The sequence below is a fragment of the Acanthopagrus latus genome, chromosome 1 (assembly GCF_904848185.1).
Source record: "Acanthopagrus latus isolate v.2019 chromosome 1, fAcaLat1.1, whole genome shotgun sequence".
Taxonomy (NCBI): Eukaryota; Metazoa; Chordata; class Actinopteri; order Spariformes; family Sparidae; genus Acanthopagrus; species Acanthopagrus latus.
Genome location: NC_051039.1, coordinates 23,086,147 through 23,102,883, shown reverse-complemented (window position 1 = coordinate 23,102,883; position 16,737 = coordinate 23,086,147). Strand labels below are relative to the sequence as shown.

General features: G+C 41.6%; 2 protein-coding genes across 4 annotated transcripts; both read left to right on the top strand.

Annotated features, from left to right (window-relative positions):
* Positions 1 to 1,514: 1,514 nt before the first annotated feature.
* LOC119018452 (KH-type splicing regulatory protein) lies at positions 1,515 to 9,988 on the top strand. 2 transcript variants are annotated; one of them, XM_037096164.1, is made up of 18 exons: positions 1,515 to 2,068; positions 3,292 to 3,394; positions 3,475 to 3,528; positions 3,613 to 3,649; positions 3,752 to 3,810; positions 3,911 to 3,982; positions 4,069 to 4,126; positions 4,734 to 4,881; positions 5,113 to 5,211; positions 5,319 to 5,450; positions 5,614 to 5,716; positions 6,053 to 6,177; positions 6,305 to 6,595; positions 6,692 to 6,807; positions 6,920 to 7,008; positions 7,119 to 7,325; positions 7,541 to 7,734; positions 9,028 to 9,988. In XM_037096164.1, the coding sequence occupies exons 1-18, from the start codon at positions 1,979 to 1,981 to the stop codon at positions 9,034 to 9,036; spliced, it is 1,986 nt and encodes a 661-aa protein (XP_036952059.1). In that variant the 5' UTR covers positions 1,515 to 1,978; the 3' UTR covers positions 9,037 to 9,988. The 2 variants fall into 2 exon arrangements, with proteins under 2 accessions (XP_036952059.1, XP_036952148.1); XM_037096253.1 differs by lacking the exon at positions 1,515 to 2,068 and having other exon boundaries at positions 3,300 to 3,394; positions 3,475 to 3,494.
* Positions 9,989 to 10,215: 227 nt separating this feature from the next.
* dcaf15 (DDB1 and CUL4 associated factor 15) lies at positions 10,216 to 16,347 on the top strand. 2 transcript variants are annotated; one of them, XM_037096377.1, is made up of 13 exons: positions 10,216 to 10,395; positions 10,913 to 11,010; positions 11,198 to 11,336; positions 11,473 to 11,579; positions 11,683 to 11,828; positions 11,917 to 12,078; positions 12,821 to 13,435; positions 13,529 to 13,620; positions 14,237 to 14,359; positions 14,556 to 14,638; positions 14,736 to 14,840; positions 14,967 to 15,082; positions 15,498 to 16,347. In XM_037096377.1, the coding sequence occupies exons 1-13, from the start codon at positions 10,300 to 10,302 to the stop codon at positions 15,551 to 15,553; spliced, it is 1,938 nt and encodes a 645-aa protein (XP_036952272.1). In that variant the 5' UTR covers positions 10,216 to 10,299; the 3' UTR covers positions 15,554 to 16,347. The 2 variants fall into 2 exon arrangements, with proteins under 2 accessions (XP_036952272.1, XP_036952349.1); XM_037096454.1 differs by lacking the exon at positions 10,216 to 10,395 and adding an exon at positions 10,581 to 10,717.
* The last annotated feature ends 390 nt before the right edge of the window (positions 16,348 to 16,737 follow it).

Genomic DNA, 16,737 nt, shown 5'->3' with positions numbered 1-16,737 from the left:
TTGAGAGCATTGCGTACACAGAGTTTACTAAAAAGAGAGTTTTTGAACAGCCCACCTTAGCAGATGTTTCTTCCGCTCGCCACCGTCCTGCCAGCTGAGAAGTATCGATCTCAGAATGTGACGTAACTTTGAGGAGAGTTAAGGTGGAATGCTACTGTCCTCCAGCAACTACAATCCATGCGATATTTTACATGACTTTTCCGGCTTTTTATTTTAGTATTGTTTCTTATATGAGGCTCCTTTTTCAACTTCAATGTCGATATTGTTTTTACGACAAAACAACGAATTATCCGTGCATTTATATGGAACTAAGCTTTAAGAGCTGTCCACCTTAACTCACCTGCTAAAGTTCATTTGTAGAGACCCTGGTGACACTAGGAGCAAAGTTTCATGTTGTGACAAACCTTCTTAATGTTTTAAAAAGGGCGATTTTGATGCTATTAGATTTGGGTAATCCAGGTCAAAGGCCACCATGACCTCACAAATTCACAATTGTTTTTCCCTATTTATGACATAATTTCACACAGAAGTCTGCTAGCATAAAATGATGAAGTGGTAACGTTTAATATTCATAAGGTCAAAGGTCAACTTCTCTGTACCATCACGATTTTCTGCAAAAACACTTTTCTGGCTGTTATTCACTGCCAGGAAAAGAAGTGATGGTATCTCACATCTGGACATTCAGCAGTAGTCACCACAAGCTCATTGGTTTTTGCTGATATTGAGCGTCACGTTATTGTGGTTGCACCCTTTGATGAAGCTCCCTATTAGTGATCTTCTATTTTGCAAAAAATAAACAGAAGAAAAAACACTCAAAATTTTCACTACATATCCTTTTATTAAATGAGTCTGGACAAAAACAAACTGCAACATGGCTGGTGCGCTCAGTCACACAACAGCAGGTGGTAATTCTTGTTTAATAATTTTCAAATCATTTCAATAGTCAAGTGTCAAATGTGACTTTCAAGTATGTATTTTTATAATATCAATCCATCATCTGTACGCCGCTTAATCCTCTGCAGGGTCGCGGGGGGGCTGGATCGTATCCCAGCTGACTTAGGGCGAAGGCAGGGGACACCCTGGACAGGTCGCCAGTCTATCGCAGGGCTCTCTACACATAGAGACAAACAACCACACTCTCATTCACACCTACAGACAATTTTAGAATGATCAATTAACCTCAGTATGTTTTTGGACTGTGGGAGGAAGCCGGAGAAAACCCACGCTTGCACAGGGAGAACATACAAACTCCACACAGAAAGATCCCAGGCGTTCCAACCGGGACGCAAACCGGCGATCTTCTAGCTGTGAGGCAGCAGTGCTAGCCACTGGGCCACTGTGCAGCCCTATTTTTATAATATATTATTATTATTATTATTATTATTATTATTATTATTATTATTATTATTATTATTATTATTATTATTATTATTGTTGTTGTTGTTGTTGTTGTTGTTGTTGTTGTTGTTGTTGTTGTTGTTGTTGTATGACTCAGATATGGCATCTAACACTTATTGGCTGTGTTTTGATTCTCCCGACTCAATGGTTCACATCATCTTCTGCCTCACTGGTTAAACAAATATGATACCATTTCTAGATTTCTAGTTTCTAGATATCAAATGTTTTTTATGTAAACAGGAAACATTATTAACTCTGGCTCATAGCTAACTTAGTAAATACAGGCTTGTCCTCACCGGGGCCTGATTCCTCCACCGTCCAGTGGGTGGCGGTGTGTTTGCTTTTTTTTACATTGCGGGTCAACAAACAAAGCCATTAGGAAGAGGAAGAAGAAGAAGTCCCGGGTGTTAAAGGTTCGTTGATTGGTTACTTTAAGCAGGGAAGTTTGCCGGCGTGGTGCGCACTCCGCTCACATTGGTGTCTCCGGTACGCTCCTGTTTAGCCTTCCCGCTTCTGCGCAGCTCGGTACGGCCAAAGCTATTCAGCTTCCCCCTGTGTCTGTTTGCCCCTTGTGAGCAGCATGTCTGATTACGGCGGTCTTTCGACTAACGGAGTCGGCGCTGGGATGAAAAATGATGCTTTTGCTGATGCTGTACAACGAGCCAGACAGGTGAGTGGTGAACTGGGCTAACGAGAGGACAGCCGGCGAGCTAGTTAGCTGGTGGGAAACCGCAGCTAGCTTAATCACCCGTGACGTTAGCTTGAGTTAGCTGGCTAGCGTGGGCGCTAGCTAGCTAATAGCGGTGCCATTCATTTGTCTAACACGCTTGCCAGGTTTAGCAGTCAAATTAATGTTTGCGGGCCGGATTTGAGCAGCGGCTGCAGAAATACAGGGTACTGTTTAATTTCGTAAAAAGCGCCTGTCGCTAACGGGTGCCTTAGATTAGCCGTTAGCTGTTAAGTTAAATGGACTAGCTGCTTCAGCTAACTGGCTAGTTTCGTTACTACAGTTAACGGCGAGCTGATCATTAAGTTTCATTCTCCTCCATGTATCAAGCTACATTTTATAAATACACTGAACAATTAACCCACACTGACCTGAAATTATTTTCATGAACAAAGTTCATCAGCACATTTACAGTATTCATAATTGGCATCTAATGGACAAAAGGACGCTTGAGTGTTATGCAGTGACTGTAATTTCAGTAGATTACTCGTTAGTTAGCTGTTTGAGGTACGATGCTCATTAATGTATAACTGCTGTTTTTAAACTTACTTAGTCTATAAACTGGTCACCAGCAAGCAATACTATCTAAGAGCTCAAGGTTACAAAATTTTCTGTCAGAGGAACAAGACCCAAATCTAAATGTATCAGATGATGATGATGATGATGATGATGATGATGATGATGTTGTTGTTGTTATATAATCAGTTGAACATTTAAGAAGCTGATAAGCGATTATAAGTATTTTATTTATTTATTTTTTACTCCAGCAAATGAATATTTTGCTGCCATGAAGTTTAGGGCACTTGTGTGACAGATTTATCCATTGAAAATGAGGCACATATATCCTGACTTTGAAATTTTGGGCCAAGCTCTGCCTGGTAGATGGTGTGGTCCCTCTACACCCCGAACAAAGGCTTTCTCTTCCATATTTGTCGTTTCTGCGCTCAAAGAAACCCCAGATGAGGTCATCAGTGTTGTACTACTCATGAGTAGATCGGTCTTCATTTGCCACTTAAATTAGTGCCATACAAACAATTATGCTTAAAATGTCACTTACTTTTGATAGTGATGTTAAAATACTCTTACTTAAACTTGTGTCCTAGAAACATCCTCATTACTATTTTGGGGTGTGTTGCAGTCACTTCATCCAGTGTATGTCTTTGTAGATTGCAGCTAAAATTGGTGGAGATGGAGTTCCCGCAGTGAGCAACAACGGAGGTGCTGAGAACTATCCATACGCAGCACAGAAAAGATCCCTGGAAGAAGCAGGTTAAAAATCAGCACAAACAACACTTTGTCTGCTTTTTGTTTGTCCACATTGTAAGCTTCACTCTCTCTTTTGCTTTCAGATGAACCTGATGCTAAGAAGGTAGCATCACAGAGCGAAATTGATTCTGCATTGTGTACGTTAAATACATAAATTGAGCCTATTACAAGACACACTTGACTCAGTTTCCAACCACTCACCATTTTTCCTCCTCTTGCAGCTATTGGAGCTCAGCTGGCTGCCCTGTCTCAACAAAGGTAGAGAGTGACTTTTAGTGTGAATTTTACATGAACACTTTCGATGCTTGTGATTGTGTTTTATACTAAATCATGTTATTGTTGTGGGGGGGTTTTGTGTAGTGTTAGGCCCTCCACAATTACAGAAGAGTGCAGAGTGCCTGATGGCATGGTCGGTCTGAGTGAGTACATTCCCATACATATCTTAAACCAGACATAATGCCTCGTTATGTTGCTCATGTTCAAACTAACATCTAAATGTCTTGAATTTTGTCTCTAAAGTCATTGGCAGAGGAGGTGAACAGATTAACAAAATACAGCAGGATTCTGGTTGCAAGGTCCAGATCGCACATGGTGAGCTATGTTCTAACTCTAGATTTGCCAAATAAAACATTGTAAACAATTTTCCAGTTGCTGAATATTTTCATATCCATTTACAGACAGTGCTGGTCTTTCAGAAAGAAGTGTTTCTCTGACCGGCTCACCAGACGCCGTAGAGTAAGTTGGTGTTCACATTTAAAAAGAGTTTCATTTCTATGGCAGCACCTCCTCTCAGGCCTTGTACTCTTGTTCTTTGCTGACATAGCAAAATATGCTCTGCTATGGCTGGACAAAAAACCAAGTGTGACATGGACCAGTAGTTGGAGAATTGCTGAGGTGCCCTTGAGCAAGGCACCAACCCTGTGTGTGTGTGTCCTGTTGCGGTATTACAAATAATAATATAAAAAATAAATAAATAACCGATTGATACATACAAAGGTTTTTAACAACATGCAAGGCACACCTCTGGCACAAAAGTGTCTAAGCATGACATACAGACCTTTTTGTTTATCTATGAATGGTTGCTGTTGGATTAAGGCCAGTAAATATCAAGAGCTTAACTTTCAGCTTTAGGGTCTGTGTACATTTATAATGGGGAAACCCATCGTTCATCCTGACTTAAGCCCACAGACAGAGGCAATGAAGTACCTACACCTACACTAAGAAGTAGTTCTTGGTGTAGGTGCAGCTGGGGCTACTTGCATTACCTGCAATAAGACAGAATAGTGTGACCTATTAACTACATGTCTTATATTCCTCCTCATTTATTTGAATTTGCTTCCAGGAGAGCCAAGGCACTTATTGATGACATAGTGTCAAGGGGTCATGAGTCATCCAATGGACAGACAGGTTCCATGCAGGAGATGATCATCCCTGCAGGCAAGGCTGGCCTTATTATAGGCAAAGGAGGAGAGACCATTAAACAGCTACAGGTGAGAATTAGGGACTTGCCTAATGTAACACTGATCATTTGATTACACTGCACAAATGTTAGAGATAAAATGATTATGTGAAGAAAAATTCTGTTGATCTGCTGATTATTGATATAATGTAATAAAAGTCCGCTGCAACCAGTGAACAGTGTAAAGTGCTTCTGTTGGAAATAAGTGAATTTGCCACCGTGTAATCAGGTGAAATTACTCCATGTGTCTGTGAAATCTTAGGAGCGTGCTGGAGTTAAAATGATTCTTATTCAAGATGGATCCCAGGGTCCCAACATCGATAAACCCCTGCGCATCATTGGAGACCCTTACAAAGTGCAGGTACTGTTTTAAGGAAACAGTGTACGTTAAGTTAGGAATCATGACCCAACTATGACCCTAAACTCTCTAAATCATCTTCCTTGTTCCTTTTTTTTTTTTTTTTTAAGCAAGCAAAGGATATGGTTAATGAGATTCTACGAGACAGGGATCATGCAGGTTTTGGAGACCGGAATGAATACGGATCGAGGATGGGTGGAGGTGGTGGCGGCGGCGGCGGCAATGGGGGTGGCGGCATCGATGTAAGTAATTTATTTGTTTTCAAAACAAAAGACAAAGTTGAAACAATCAGCTGTAACGTAGTGCACTTTTTATTACTGAATAATATGTATACAATCATTTCAATCAATGGGCAAGTTTCAACCACTTACAGCAGTTAACACATTATTTTTTGTAATTCTGCAGATAGCTGTTCCCCGTCACTCTGTGGGAGTTGTAATTGGTCGAAATGGGGAGATGATCAAGAAGATCCAGAGTGATGCTGGAGTGAAGATACAGTTTAAACCAGGTGAGTGTGCCAAATATTTTATATTCTGGAACATTCAGCTGCATCTACTATATTGACCAGGTATAAAGAAATATGCATCCACATCATTACCAGGGTGCCCGTGGGTCCTTGGGGCGGGGGGGTGGGGGGGTCTACTTTATTTCTGCAACTAGAAATAAAGTAGACCTGTTTTCAATAAAGGTGCTTGAGATTATATCAACATTGGTAAATAGGACACATGTTTCTCTTCCATCCAAACCAGTGTTTTTGGCTGATTTGGATGGAAATTCTCCTTCCAGTTGATTTGTTTTCAGTTCCTGTCAATAAACCTGCCTATCTGTTTGTCTTCCCTTACAGATGATGGTACAGGTCCTGACAAAATAGCCCATATTATGGGTCCACCTGACCAGTGTCAGCATGCTGCCTCAATCATCACTGATCTGCTACAGAGCATAAGGGCCCGAGAGGAGGGTGGACAGGGGGTAGGTACAGGGTGCAAACACAGGCCTTTTAACATCTTTGTCTTGATTTCTGTGTTGATGATGGAACAAGGAAACAGGCTTTCCTGTTGAACAGGTTAACCTAATGTTATGCATGTTTCCCCCACAGGGTCCCCCAGGTGGAGGTATGCTGCCTGGTGGGCGAGGACGGGGAAGAGGCCAGGGAAACTGGGGTCCTCCAGGAGGAGAGATGACCTTCTCCATTCCTGCACACAAATGTGGGCTCGTCATTGGCAGAGGAGGAGAGAATGTCAAGTCCATCAACCAACAGACCGGTGCATTTGTGGAGATATCTCGTCAGCCTCCACCAAACGGTGACCCAAACTTCAAACTGTTCATCATCCGAGGGTCTCCGCAACAGATTGACCATGCAAAACAGCTTATAGAGGAGAAGATTGAGGTGCATTTAATTGACTCTCAGTGCAGAGAAGTAATACAAATGACAAAAGTTGTAATTGATTTGTAATTGAGTGGTCTGGTTCCTGTTTTTTTCCAGGCTCCACTGTGCCCAGTTGGTGGTGGTGGTGGACCAGGTCCAGGAGGCCCAGGTGGTCCAATGGGTCCCTATAATCCCAACCCTTATAATGCAGGGCCACCTGGTGGTGCTCCTCAGTAAGTAAAGCTAACAAACGACACTTACATGCAGGAATTTTGAGTTTTTATTAGGGGAGAGTGATTTTAAATGAGCATTTTGTATTTTAAATGCTTCTGTCCTTCTCTGCAGTGGTGCTGCACCCGGTGGTCCCCAGTTCTGTCCCCAGGGTTGGGGAAATAACTATCAGCAGTGGCAAGCTCCAGGTCAACATGACCCTAGTAAGTACCCTCTATATTGTGCACTAAATTAAAATGATTCAGAACCTGCTGTTACCTAAACTGTACTTTTGAAAAAAGAAAAAAAAACAAACATAATCTTCCCCTTTTAGGTAAGGCAACAGCAGACCCGAATGCTGCATGGGCGGCTTACTACGCACAGTATTATAGCCAACAGCCAGGAGGTGCCATGCCAGCCCCAACACCTGGAGCTACTGCAGCAGCAGCACCAGGAGATCAGAGCCAGGCAGCACAGGCGCCTGGGGGCCAGCCAGACTACACGAAGGCTTGGGAGGAGTACTACAAGAAGATGGGCATGAGTGAGTTGGAGCAACTCAGACACAGTTGTATGTTCTTGGGATAACTGAGCCTCAATCTATAAGGCTCTGTCGGGGAGAATTAATGGAGTGTGGCATGTATTACATTTGGAATTATTAGTATTGTAATTAGTACTATTATATTAATCAGTCATGCTGATGTCAATAGCACACCTCCACATGAAACCAATACATGACTATGTATGTTGTTTTTCCAGCCCAGCCAGCTGGAGGGGCAGCAGCTGCTCCTAGTGCAGCACCAGCTGCCACTGCAGCAGCAGGAGGAGCTGCAGCTGGAGGCCAGCAGGACTACAGCGCAGCCTGGGCTGAGTACTACAGACAGCAGGCTGCCTACTATGGACAGGGAGGGCAGGCGCCTGGTCAGGCAGCTGCTCCACAGCAGGGACAACAGGTAGCACATCCATGACCAATAGGGCTGGTTTGGTACTGTTCACATTTGAACAGGCAGCAATGCCCAGTTGTACCTAATGTTGTGGTGTGATTTCTTCTACTGAGGTGCATTCACACTGCAAGATTTCAAGTACTGTACTGTTCACTCTTAAGTTTTCTGAAGTTTTTGCAACAAACTAGTAAAAATGCCCAATTTAACAAAACAAAACAAAAAACTTCTAACTACTGATCCAGTTGGTTTTACCTGAAAAGGCTAAAGTTGTCAATGCCTCACCTTGTTTCGTCATGATTGCAGCATTTAACTTCTTCGATGCGGTCTGTAGGCTTGCTAGTTCTAGCTGCTGTGGCCGTAGGGAATATACCTTTTCAGGATATTAAATGCAGTACACTCCTCAGCTTTTAGATATATTTTATGTTTGACCAGGTGTTTTAATGGGTTAGATGTATTACCAGCTTCGCATTTTGCAATATAAATACTGCAGCATGGTTGTCTGCCCTGAGTTTTTAAAAGTGTAACCTGACTTTTAACTACTTTGGGGCCCCCATCAGTGGTGACGTAATCTTGTTCGCCACTTTCTCTCTGTACGAAGTTTCACTCTTATGCAGGTGCACTGTCAGGTACAAACATCTAAAGCCAGTTGATTTGGTGTGAATTGGTGTTCTGTAATGTGGTCATAACCTTAAAAGTACAAAGTTCGGTGCCTGACCCTAATGGCCTGTTTCCAAAACTAACCGTCTATCAACAAAAGTCTAGTAAGCTAAAAACTGGAACCTGGCAAGAACACATTTACTGGCAAAAATATTTGATTGTTTTCTGTACTTTTTTCTGCAGTCTGAGTCTGTGACAGTGAAAGATTAGATGTTTGTTATCTGTCATGTTTTTGTTTTATCCTAATTACTATGAAGTCATTCTTGGTGACCTCTGGTGTTGCCAAATAAAAATGACGTCATGAAAATTGTGTAGTCGGACAATAACTGAATAGATATCATTTTATGTACAGGCATTTTAATTAGCAGCCGTTTGATGTGATTTGTCAAGTTCTACATTGTTAAACAGGAACAAAGCTTTAAGAATTGGTACAATCAAATGCATTCAAAATTCATTCCAAAGTGTGACCTTTTTAATTAACTATTCATTTTTAAAAAAAAAAAATTATTTTGCACTTGACAATTGTTTGTTACCGATTCTGCATGGAAATATCAGTGTATTTATGTACTCAGGACACCATGATAATATCATTTTTGCATTTATTTCTTAAGCAGACGGATTAATTCATATTTTCTCTCATTTCAGCCCCAGTAAACGATTGGCCTGGTCGGTTGGATGGTTGCAATGGCTCTCTGGACTTGTTTTTTTTTTTTCTATCGAGATTTCATTTTTGGCTTTAACAAGACAACACCACAGTTTACTCATCTACCCAGACATTTTCTATTCCAACATTCTTGTTTTTTAAAGTCAAAATTGAAGAACGAAAAAAGGGAACACATTTTGTCCATGCATTGAACAAAGCACTATATAACTACATGGGTTTCGATTCAGTTTGTCCCTGAATCGGTTTCACGTCTCCCACAACTTCTTATACATCTTATCCTCTCTCTTTTTTTTTTTTTTTTTTTAAAAATGTGAAATGACAAGCATCTTTGCTTACAAGCTCGCACAGCAGCATCTCAACACTGACTGACATTTAAGAAGTTTTTATCCATCAGTTTCTTGAGGGTAAAATGCAGTCTAGCAGTATTTTGAATATATTCAGAAATTATGTTTGTAAGAAAATACAGAAATGGGTTTTTTTTGTTTGTTTTTTTTTCTTTTCTTGTTCTTGGTACATTTTTTTTTTCTTTTCTTTTTAAACTTCATTTTTAAAAACATTCCCAGTGTTTAAATTGCAGGTGCATTTCTTCCTGCTGTCATGATTTCTTAGTTTTAATTTTATTCAGTGTAATTATTTTCCTTGATGGGGGTGTGTGTGTGTGTGTCTGTATAGTGTATGCTACTGAACAGAAAATGTGTGCAAGTTGGCTATAATAAGGCAGTAACTGTCCTACAGTATGTAGGTTGGTTGTGTGTGCATGGATGTATTGGTGTGCTTGACTGCCCCCCTTTTTAATTTCTTTATCGTTGGAGATGCATTTCTTTTTTTTTTGTTTTTTTTGTTCCAATAGGTTCCGTTACTGTATGCTGATTTTTTTTTTCTTTTTTTAATGTTATTTTTTACAGCTTGTTTTTAAATACTTAAATAAAAAGGTTCAAATCACCAGTTTCTTTTTATTTGTGTGGTCAGTGTGTTTTGGGAGTTGGTGGTTCATTATTTTAGACTTCAGTACAAGAGTTGTGAGACTTGTTCCACATTTTATTTCTCTTGTCTTTTCTTCAAGAAGGTGCACTTCACATAACAAATCTGTTTGGGTACTTAAACTAGCTCTATTCAGGGTGTCTCCTCTGCTCTACCTTTTTTGTTTTGGTTTTGATGGATGCATCCACCGGCGAGTCAGGGCAGTCTCGTGCAGCCTGTGGGCCAATCAACGACCGTCCTGACTGTAGCGAGGGACAGCAGTTGAGTGGGAGATGGCGCCCAGCTCGAAATCCGAAAAGGACGATAGCAAACAGAAAGCTCAAAGAAAACACAAAGACCATGTCGTGAAGCTTCTCATGCGTGGGAAGGTAGGCATGCATCTAGAAAATGACACAAAATACGAAGAGGGTGTTTTCAGACACAATCCAAGATTGCTTAAGTGCAAGCCTCCCTGTCTTCAGTAGCCTTTCTGGCTAGGTTAAGCTAGCTGCTAACCTGCTCGGAAGCTAACTAAGGTCTAATGGCAAACAGGTGGCTCATTAGCTAATGCTATAAAGTATGAAATCATCGAGTGTGTCCTGCTTTCCAGCAATGCTTCAAGGCATTTGTCTGTCTTGTGGTTTGTTAATAGGCCCATAGGCATCCGGGCGAAGATGAACAGTGTTAGCATGCTAGCTTTTAAAGCCAATGGTAAACACCTTCATATTGAAAGCTCAGTCGACGTTAGCTTAAGTTAATCCTTGCAGGAACTACCAGTACATACATGCAACCTCAATCTTCAGATTTTACGTTAATAATTTTGTACCCTACAGTCAACTGCTCTGCTGTGTGTGCTCCATTTAGCACTGTGTACTTGTTTATTCCACTGTCTTGCCTGCTCTGCAGCTATCAGGACAGTTTTCTCAGCGGCTGTTCACGAAGCTGCCACCTCGAGTGTGTGTCCCATTAAAGAACATTGTCAGCGAGGAGTTCCTGAGAGCAGGGTCAGTGTGTTTACTTGATCTTTTGTTGTCATAAAGTACCTTGTCTGATACAGCGGACACCAGTACACCGTCTTTCACGCACACAGATGTATCTCTACTTTACCGCAACTGACCATTATTCTTATTATGTGAGCATTAACCACGCGTGAGACATGTATGACAGTGGACTGTGTTTATTTGGTTACAGACATATCTTTCTAGGCTTCACCAAATGTGGCCGCTACGTTCTGTCCTACACCAGTGACTGTGGAGAGGATGATGATTTCTCTTTCTATACCTACCATCTCTATTGGTGGGAGTTCAACCTGCACAGTAGACTCAAACAGGTAAAGGAAAGGATGTGTTGGCACTTAAAACATTATCAAGCAGATTCACAGACGGTCCAGCAGAGGACTAATTAGTCACGATTGGTGTGTCCCATTGCATTTACTCCTTTGTGTCATGTCTGCCTCGTCTCTTTAGGTCCATCATGTACGTCTGTTTGCAGGAGAGGAAATCTACAGTGACCTGTACCTCACTGTGTGTGAGTGGCCAAATGACCACTCCAAAATTGTTATCTTTGGCTTCAAGTAAGGATACTAACCACATTGATCAGCAGTCATATGGTGCTGGAGTTGGTATGATGTTATTGTGGTTTTTAGTTAATGATAAGTAATCTTTGTTTTCTACCAGCACACGCAGCTCAAGCTCTGTTCTGATGAATTTAATGATGAGCGATGAAAACAACAGAGATATCTACATCACTATTGCCTCCATGCCTCCTCCTAAACCTTGCTCACACTGCTGCCCAGTTCCTTCAGCCACAACCATACGCACAGGTTAGAACACACATACACAAATTACGTTATTACTCTCACTGCCTCCATCTCTCTCTCATCTGACTTTATGTTTTTTTTCACTCTCCAGGAAGTGGTGAGTGTCTGGAGCATGGTTATGTGCTGAACAGCAGGTACCAGGTGGTGTACCCTTTCCCTACTTTCCAGCCAGCTTTCCAGCTGAAGAAGGACCAGGTCATCCTGTTAAACACTAGCTACTCTCTGGTGGCCTGTGGCATCTCACTCTGCCCAGGTAACACATATACGCTAATAATTGTCTTAACACATTTACTTAGACGTGTCTATTTCATATAACTAAAATCATATCATCATTTATTATACTTTGTCAGATGCGATCCACTACATACTAGTCTGCAGGGCGGTTTGAAAAACCATTTTGTGGCAGATAAATACTTTTTCATCCATCTTAGTTCAAGCTGTGCTCAAACATCTTTAAGTTTGAAAGAGAAACTGAAGAGAAAGACATGAAAAAGACCAGCTGTGCCAGCTACACGATCGGTACTGCACTCGTGCAGCTCTCAACAGAGATAAGAATCTAGCGATATGTAGCACTCCTTAGCAACCAAGTCTATAAGAAAAAGCATATACACACTAACTTAAGTGTAAAAATGGTACAAGATGAACACTGATAAAGATGAATGACCAATTGGTACTCCTGTTAATCATTTTCAGTCTCATTAAGATTAGATAATCCTTTATTGAACCCCAGCGGGGAAATTCGAGTGTTGCAGTAACACAAGGACAGCAAATCAATCAATTGCTGTACACATATATTACCCACAACTAGTGTTGTGCCAACACTAATAGCATGATACCATTTTAAACAAAGCCAACAAGTGGTGAGATTAGTAGCAGCAAGTCAGGAAAGAACAGTATACGTAGTATTTTGATTTACAGCTATTAGGATTTTTCAATTTGACATTGTTAAGCCTTATTTAGGTTATTGTTCCTTTCCCTCTCTGTGTCTCTTGCAGGTAAACAGGGTCAGACATCACAGATCCTTTACACAAAGAGAGCGGCTTTGTCAAGTCAAGCCTCAGCTGCTTTTTCCCCCACCTCCTCTGCCTCTGCTTCGTCACTACCTCTGGGATCTCCTGAAAGCCGGCTGCCACCTAGCAGACCTGCTCCAGTTCCTTCATCTCCGAGCCAGTCACAAGCAGCCGTGCGAGCCCGGGAGTTTGCTGCTGATCTCTTCAGGCGGGCCCAGGGAGGAGGAGGAGGAGGAGGGAAAGAAAATGAAGGCCAGACAGAAAAGAGAAAAGCTGATGGTGGTGAAAAAGAGGCAGCACGTGTACCAGGAGACAAAGGGATTAATGTAGAGAGCGGGAGAGAGGAGGAGGATTCCAGAGAGAGGAGAGAGGAGGAGAGGCGGACTAGTTTACCACATGCTTCAACATCGGCTGGGAGCCGCAGTTTGCCACAGTGCCCTGAACAAGTGATGTCTCCTGCCTCTTCTTCTTCATCACCGTCATCCCCTCCAACTCCGTCCTCATCCCAGGAGGCTGGCCCCAGTGAGCCTGGATACGTCAACTATTCACGCCTACAATACTGCCTTCAACAGCCAGGGGCAGCAGAGCAGCATGCAGGGGGTGAGAGGAAGAGGAAGACACAGAGAACTGTGGATCGTGAAAATGTCTTCAGTTGCTGACTAGCATTTTTCATCTCTGTTTCTTTCTCAACAGGTTATGAAGATGACAAAGTTCAGCTTCCTTTCACAGTCACTGACCTTAAAGGACGGAACCTGCAGCTCGTCACCGGGCCACACAGCGGACAGGTGAGCGATGTGCCAGTGTATCTGTGTAGCTGTAGATTTAGAGACGTTCAAATATAGCCACAACATTCAAACCAGGGACAGTTTAAGAGTATACACTGATCATTTTATTACAAAGCAATATTCTTCTGAGAAACACTTCTGAGCCCTGACATTCATGTGGATGCCACTTGATACTGCCATCGAGGAATGCTGTCTCCGTGACTGGGTGTACTTGGTCTGCAACAGTGTTTGGTTGGCTGGTATGTGTCAAGTGGCAACCACAGAAAAAGGTTAAAAAGTTTTAATGTTGTGGCTGATCAGTGTATACATAAGGTTGTCCCACCTGTCCTGGAGATACTGGAACCGACAGTCAATAATCAACAGAAGGCATTTATCTAAAAGTGGCACTTCAGGTTGTGTTAAGTGCCTTTGTAAACTAACATTAGCTTGCTCTCTGCCTGAACACTCTGTTATAGTTCCTGTCTCTGTAAGACTTGTTAAAACTTAAAAGCATAACAGATCCCCTCTAACTTAAAGGAAGCATTATTCATATGTGCAAATAGTCAGGGTTTGTTATTAACTCTTGGCACCTTTTTAAAATGTGTGATTAAGTATTAATATGTGTGTTCTCTTGCAGAGTGTGTGCGTGGAGCAGTTGACTCTAGACTTTGAGTATCTTATCAATGAGGTGATTAGGAGTGATGCTGCCTGGGCCCCTCAGTTCTGCTCATTCAGCGACTATGATGTTGTGATATTAGAGGTCAGCACAAACACACAGTACTGTATACTTGCACTTGGTCTTGTTAACTTGAAATCACTTCTCTGTAATATTGCTCAAATATACATCATTCCATTCTTTAATGTTGATTTTGTTTTGGCTTTCATGTATTTGAGCTGAAAGAACAAGTTGAAACATGTTCTTTATCTGGAGATGATGTGTGTTTGGCATGTGTCAGGTGTGTCCTGAAACCAACACTGTGATGATCAACATTGGTCTGCTGTTACTGGCTTTCTCCAACTCGGATGAGGAACACTGCAGGTACTTGTACTAAATAAACCCAAATCCTTCTATAGCCCTTCATCTGCCATCTTCCTCAGTGACAGCTAAGTTTGCTTTTCCTTCTTTTAATTCTCAGGCCAAACACGTACCATTCCAATCTGCAGGTCAGCTGGGACCTGAACACAGGTGTATGTTGCACCGTGGGTGTTGGTGACCTTACAGAGGTTAAGGGTCAAACTAGGTGAGCAACTACTAGCACCCTCTCTCTTTCGCACATACATATCTTTCTGTCTGTCTCCCTTTGGTCTTGCTATGCTTTGTTTAGTTCTGTTGTGTTAAAGGTGTCGATCTTGATCTCTCTTCTCAGTGGGAGTGTGTGGAGCTCTTACAGGAAGTCCTGTGTGAACACAGTGATGAAGTGGTTGGTTCCTGAAAGCAGCTCCCGCTACATTAATCGTATGACCAATGAAGCTCTACACAAAGGTGAGTGGTATACATATTTGATACACACACCTCCAGATCTGTAGCTGTATCATTTCAGAACTATTTTCTTTCTACCAAACTACACCCACCTACTGTACTGAAGAGAGTGTAGCTGACTGAGCTAACTAACATTACAGCTCAGCCAAGAAGGATGTCAGTAATGTTTACATCTTTTGCTGTCAAAGCAAAGCAAAAGCCTCTCGTCCAGTTATTGTTCTCAGGAGGTAGTGCCGTGTGACACTATTTTGCAGCAGGCCTAAAGAAACCCAGAGTTTGTTGTGATAAGCCCTCATGATTCCTGGTCTGAGGACAAAGGTCCCAGCCACTATTGAAAATTGTGACAGTACTTGTTTTTGAGTGTTCTTGTAGATCATTGTGAAGTTTAATCATCGAGCATCACTCGTCTTCTCTGCAGGCTCGTCCCTGCAAGTGTTGGCAGATGTTGACCGATGTACCTGGATTGTATTATGAAGAAAGAAGAGGGCCGCAAGTGTCAAAGCAACAGAAAGCAAAAGCACACACAGATACACCTCGACACGGCCTCATCCAGAGTATGGAGCTCGACCTTAATCTCAGCAAAACTGCACATGTTGAGTGACTGTGCTTTGGTAAAATGTAGATAAAACATGTGTCAAATTGAAACGGAACCAACACCGCTCTGGATGAAATACTGTACAGATGAAGTTTTTTAGGTGGTCTGTGTTTAATTTTACAGTTGTCATTCATTTTTTTGTATTTGTGTACTGTATTGTTGCAACCACCAAAACCAAGAGCTGGACTGAACCAAGACTTAGTTTTTACATTTTTGTTTTTATACATGCAAACTGTTGATGTTGTGTGACTGTTTTTGTGTGTGTGTGTGGGTGGGCGTGTACATTTGCAATATCTGCACCTGTGTGATGTTCACAAGAGGATTCAACCAGAGAATATGCGTGTGTATGTATGAGTGATAGCATGTTTAATGTGTTTGTAACATTTGAAAGGTTCTGCTGCTTCTGAACAAGTTGTTTCCTCACCTGGCCTGGACCACTACAGTCCAGCTGTGATGACTGATATGATGGTAAGGTTGCAGTATTTAAAATGAGACAAACTGAAACCAGTACTGCACCACTTGACTCTGAACATCTTATTTTAAACCCATGTTATGGAGGTAGAAGGTTGTCAGAATCACTTGCTCATCACGCATCACGGTATGTTTGCTGGCATCTAAGTAAAGACAATGTTCTATTGGGATATTTTGTTAAAATAAAATGTTCAAAAATTTATAGTGCAACTTTTCTATTCAGAACGGGACACATTCATACAGAACCACTTCTTAAAGGATAAGTTCACCCAAAGATAAAAATTTTGTAATTATGTAATCACCCCTTTACAGATGGAAAGTTGCATTTGGTGCTTGCAAGCCTGTGAGTTTGCTTTATTCTCTTGAATTGCTAGATGATTCTCTTAAATCTCTGAAAGTATTTAAATAAAACACTAAAAAAAATCCAGCCTTCTTTGGTCAAACTGGCTATGACTGAAACCCAAGTCTGAAAAAAAAAAAACCTAGCTCATCTCATTAAGGCTAAAGTGACATTATGTAACATTTTAACCTTAAACAAGGGGAGTGAAAGAGGTTGTGAGATGGTTGTGCTATGAGAAACAAAAAACAGGTG

Bases quoted from the DNA above. Each gene is read 5' to 3' on its own strand.
- LOC119018452 (XM_037096164.1), top strand. From the start codon at position 1,979: ATGTCTGATTACGGCGGTCTTTCGACTAACGGAGTCGGCGCTGGGATG. The intron at 6,596-6,691 runs GTGCATTTAATT...GTTTTTTTCCAG, and splicing joins TTATAGAGGAGAAGATTGAG to GCTCCACTGTGCCCAGTTGG. The intron at 6,808-6,919 runs GTAAGTAAAGCT...CCTTCTCTGCAG, and splicing joins CCACCTGGTGGTGCTCCTCA to TGGTGCTGCACCCGGTGGTC.
- dcaf15 (XM_037096377.1), top strand. From the start codon at position 10,300: ATGGCGCCCAGCTCGAAATCCGAAAAGGACGATAGCAAACAGAAAGCT. The intron at 11,580-11,682 runs GTAAGGATACTA...GTTTTCTACCAG, and splicing joins ATTGTTATCTTTGGCTTCAA to CACACGCAGCTCAAGCTCTG. The intron at 13,621-14,236 runs GTGAGCGATGTG...GTTCTCTTGCAG, and splicing joins CCGGGCCACACAGCGGACAG to AGTGTGTGCGTGGAGCAGTT.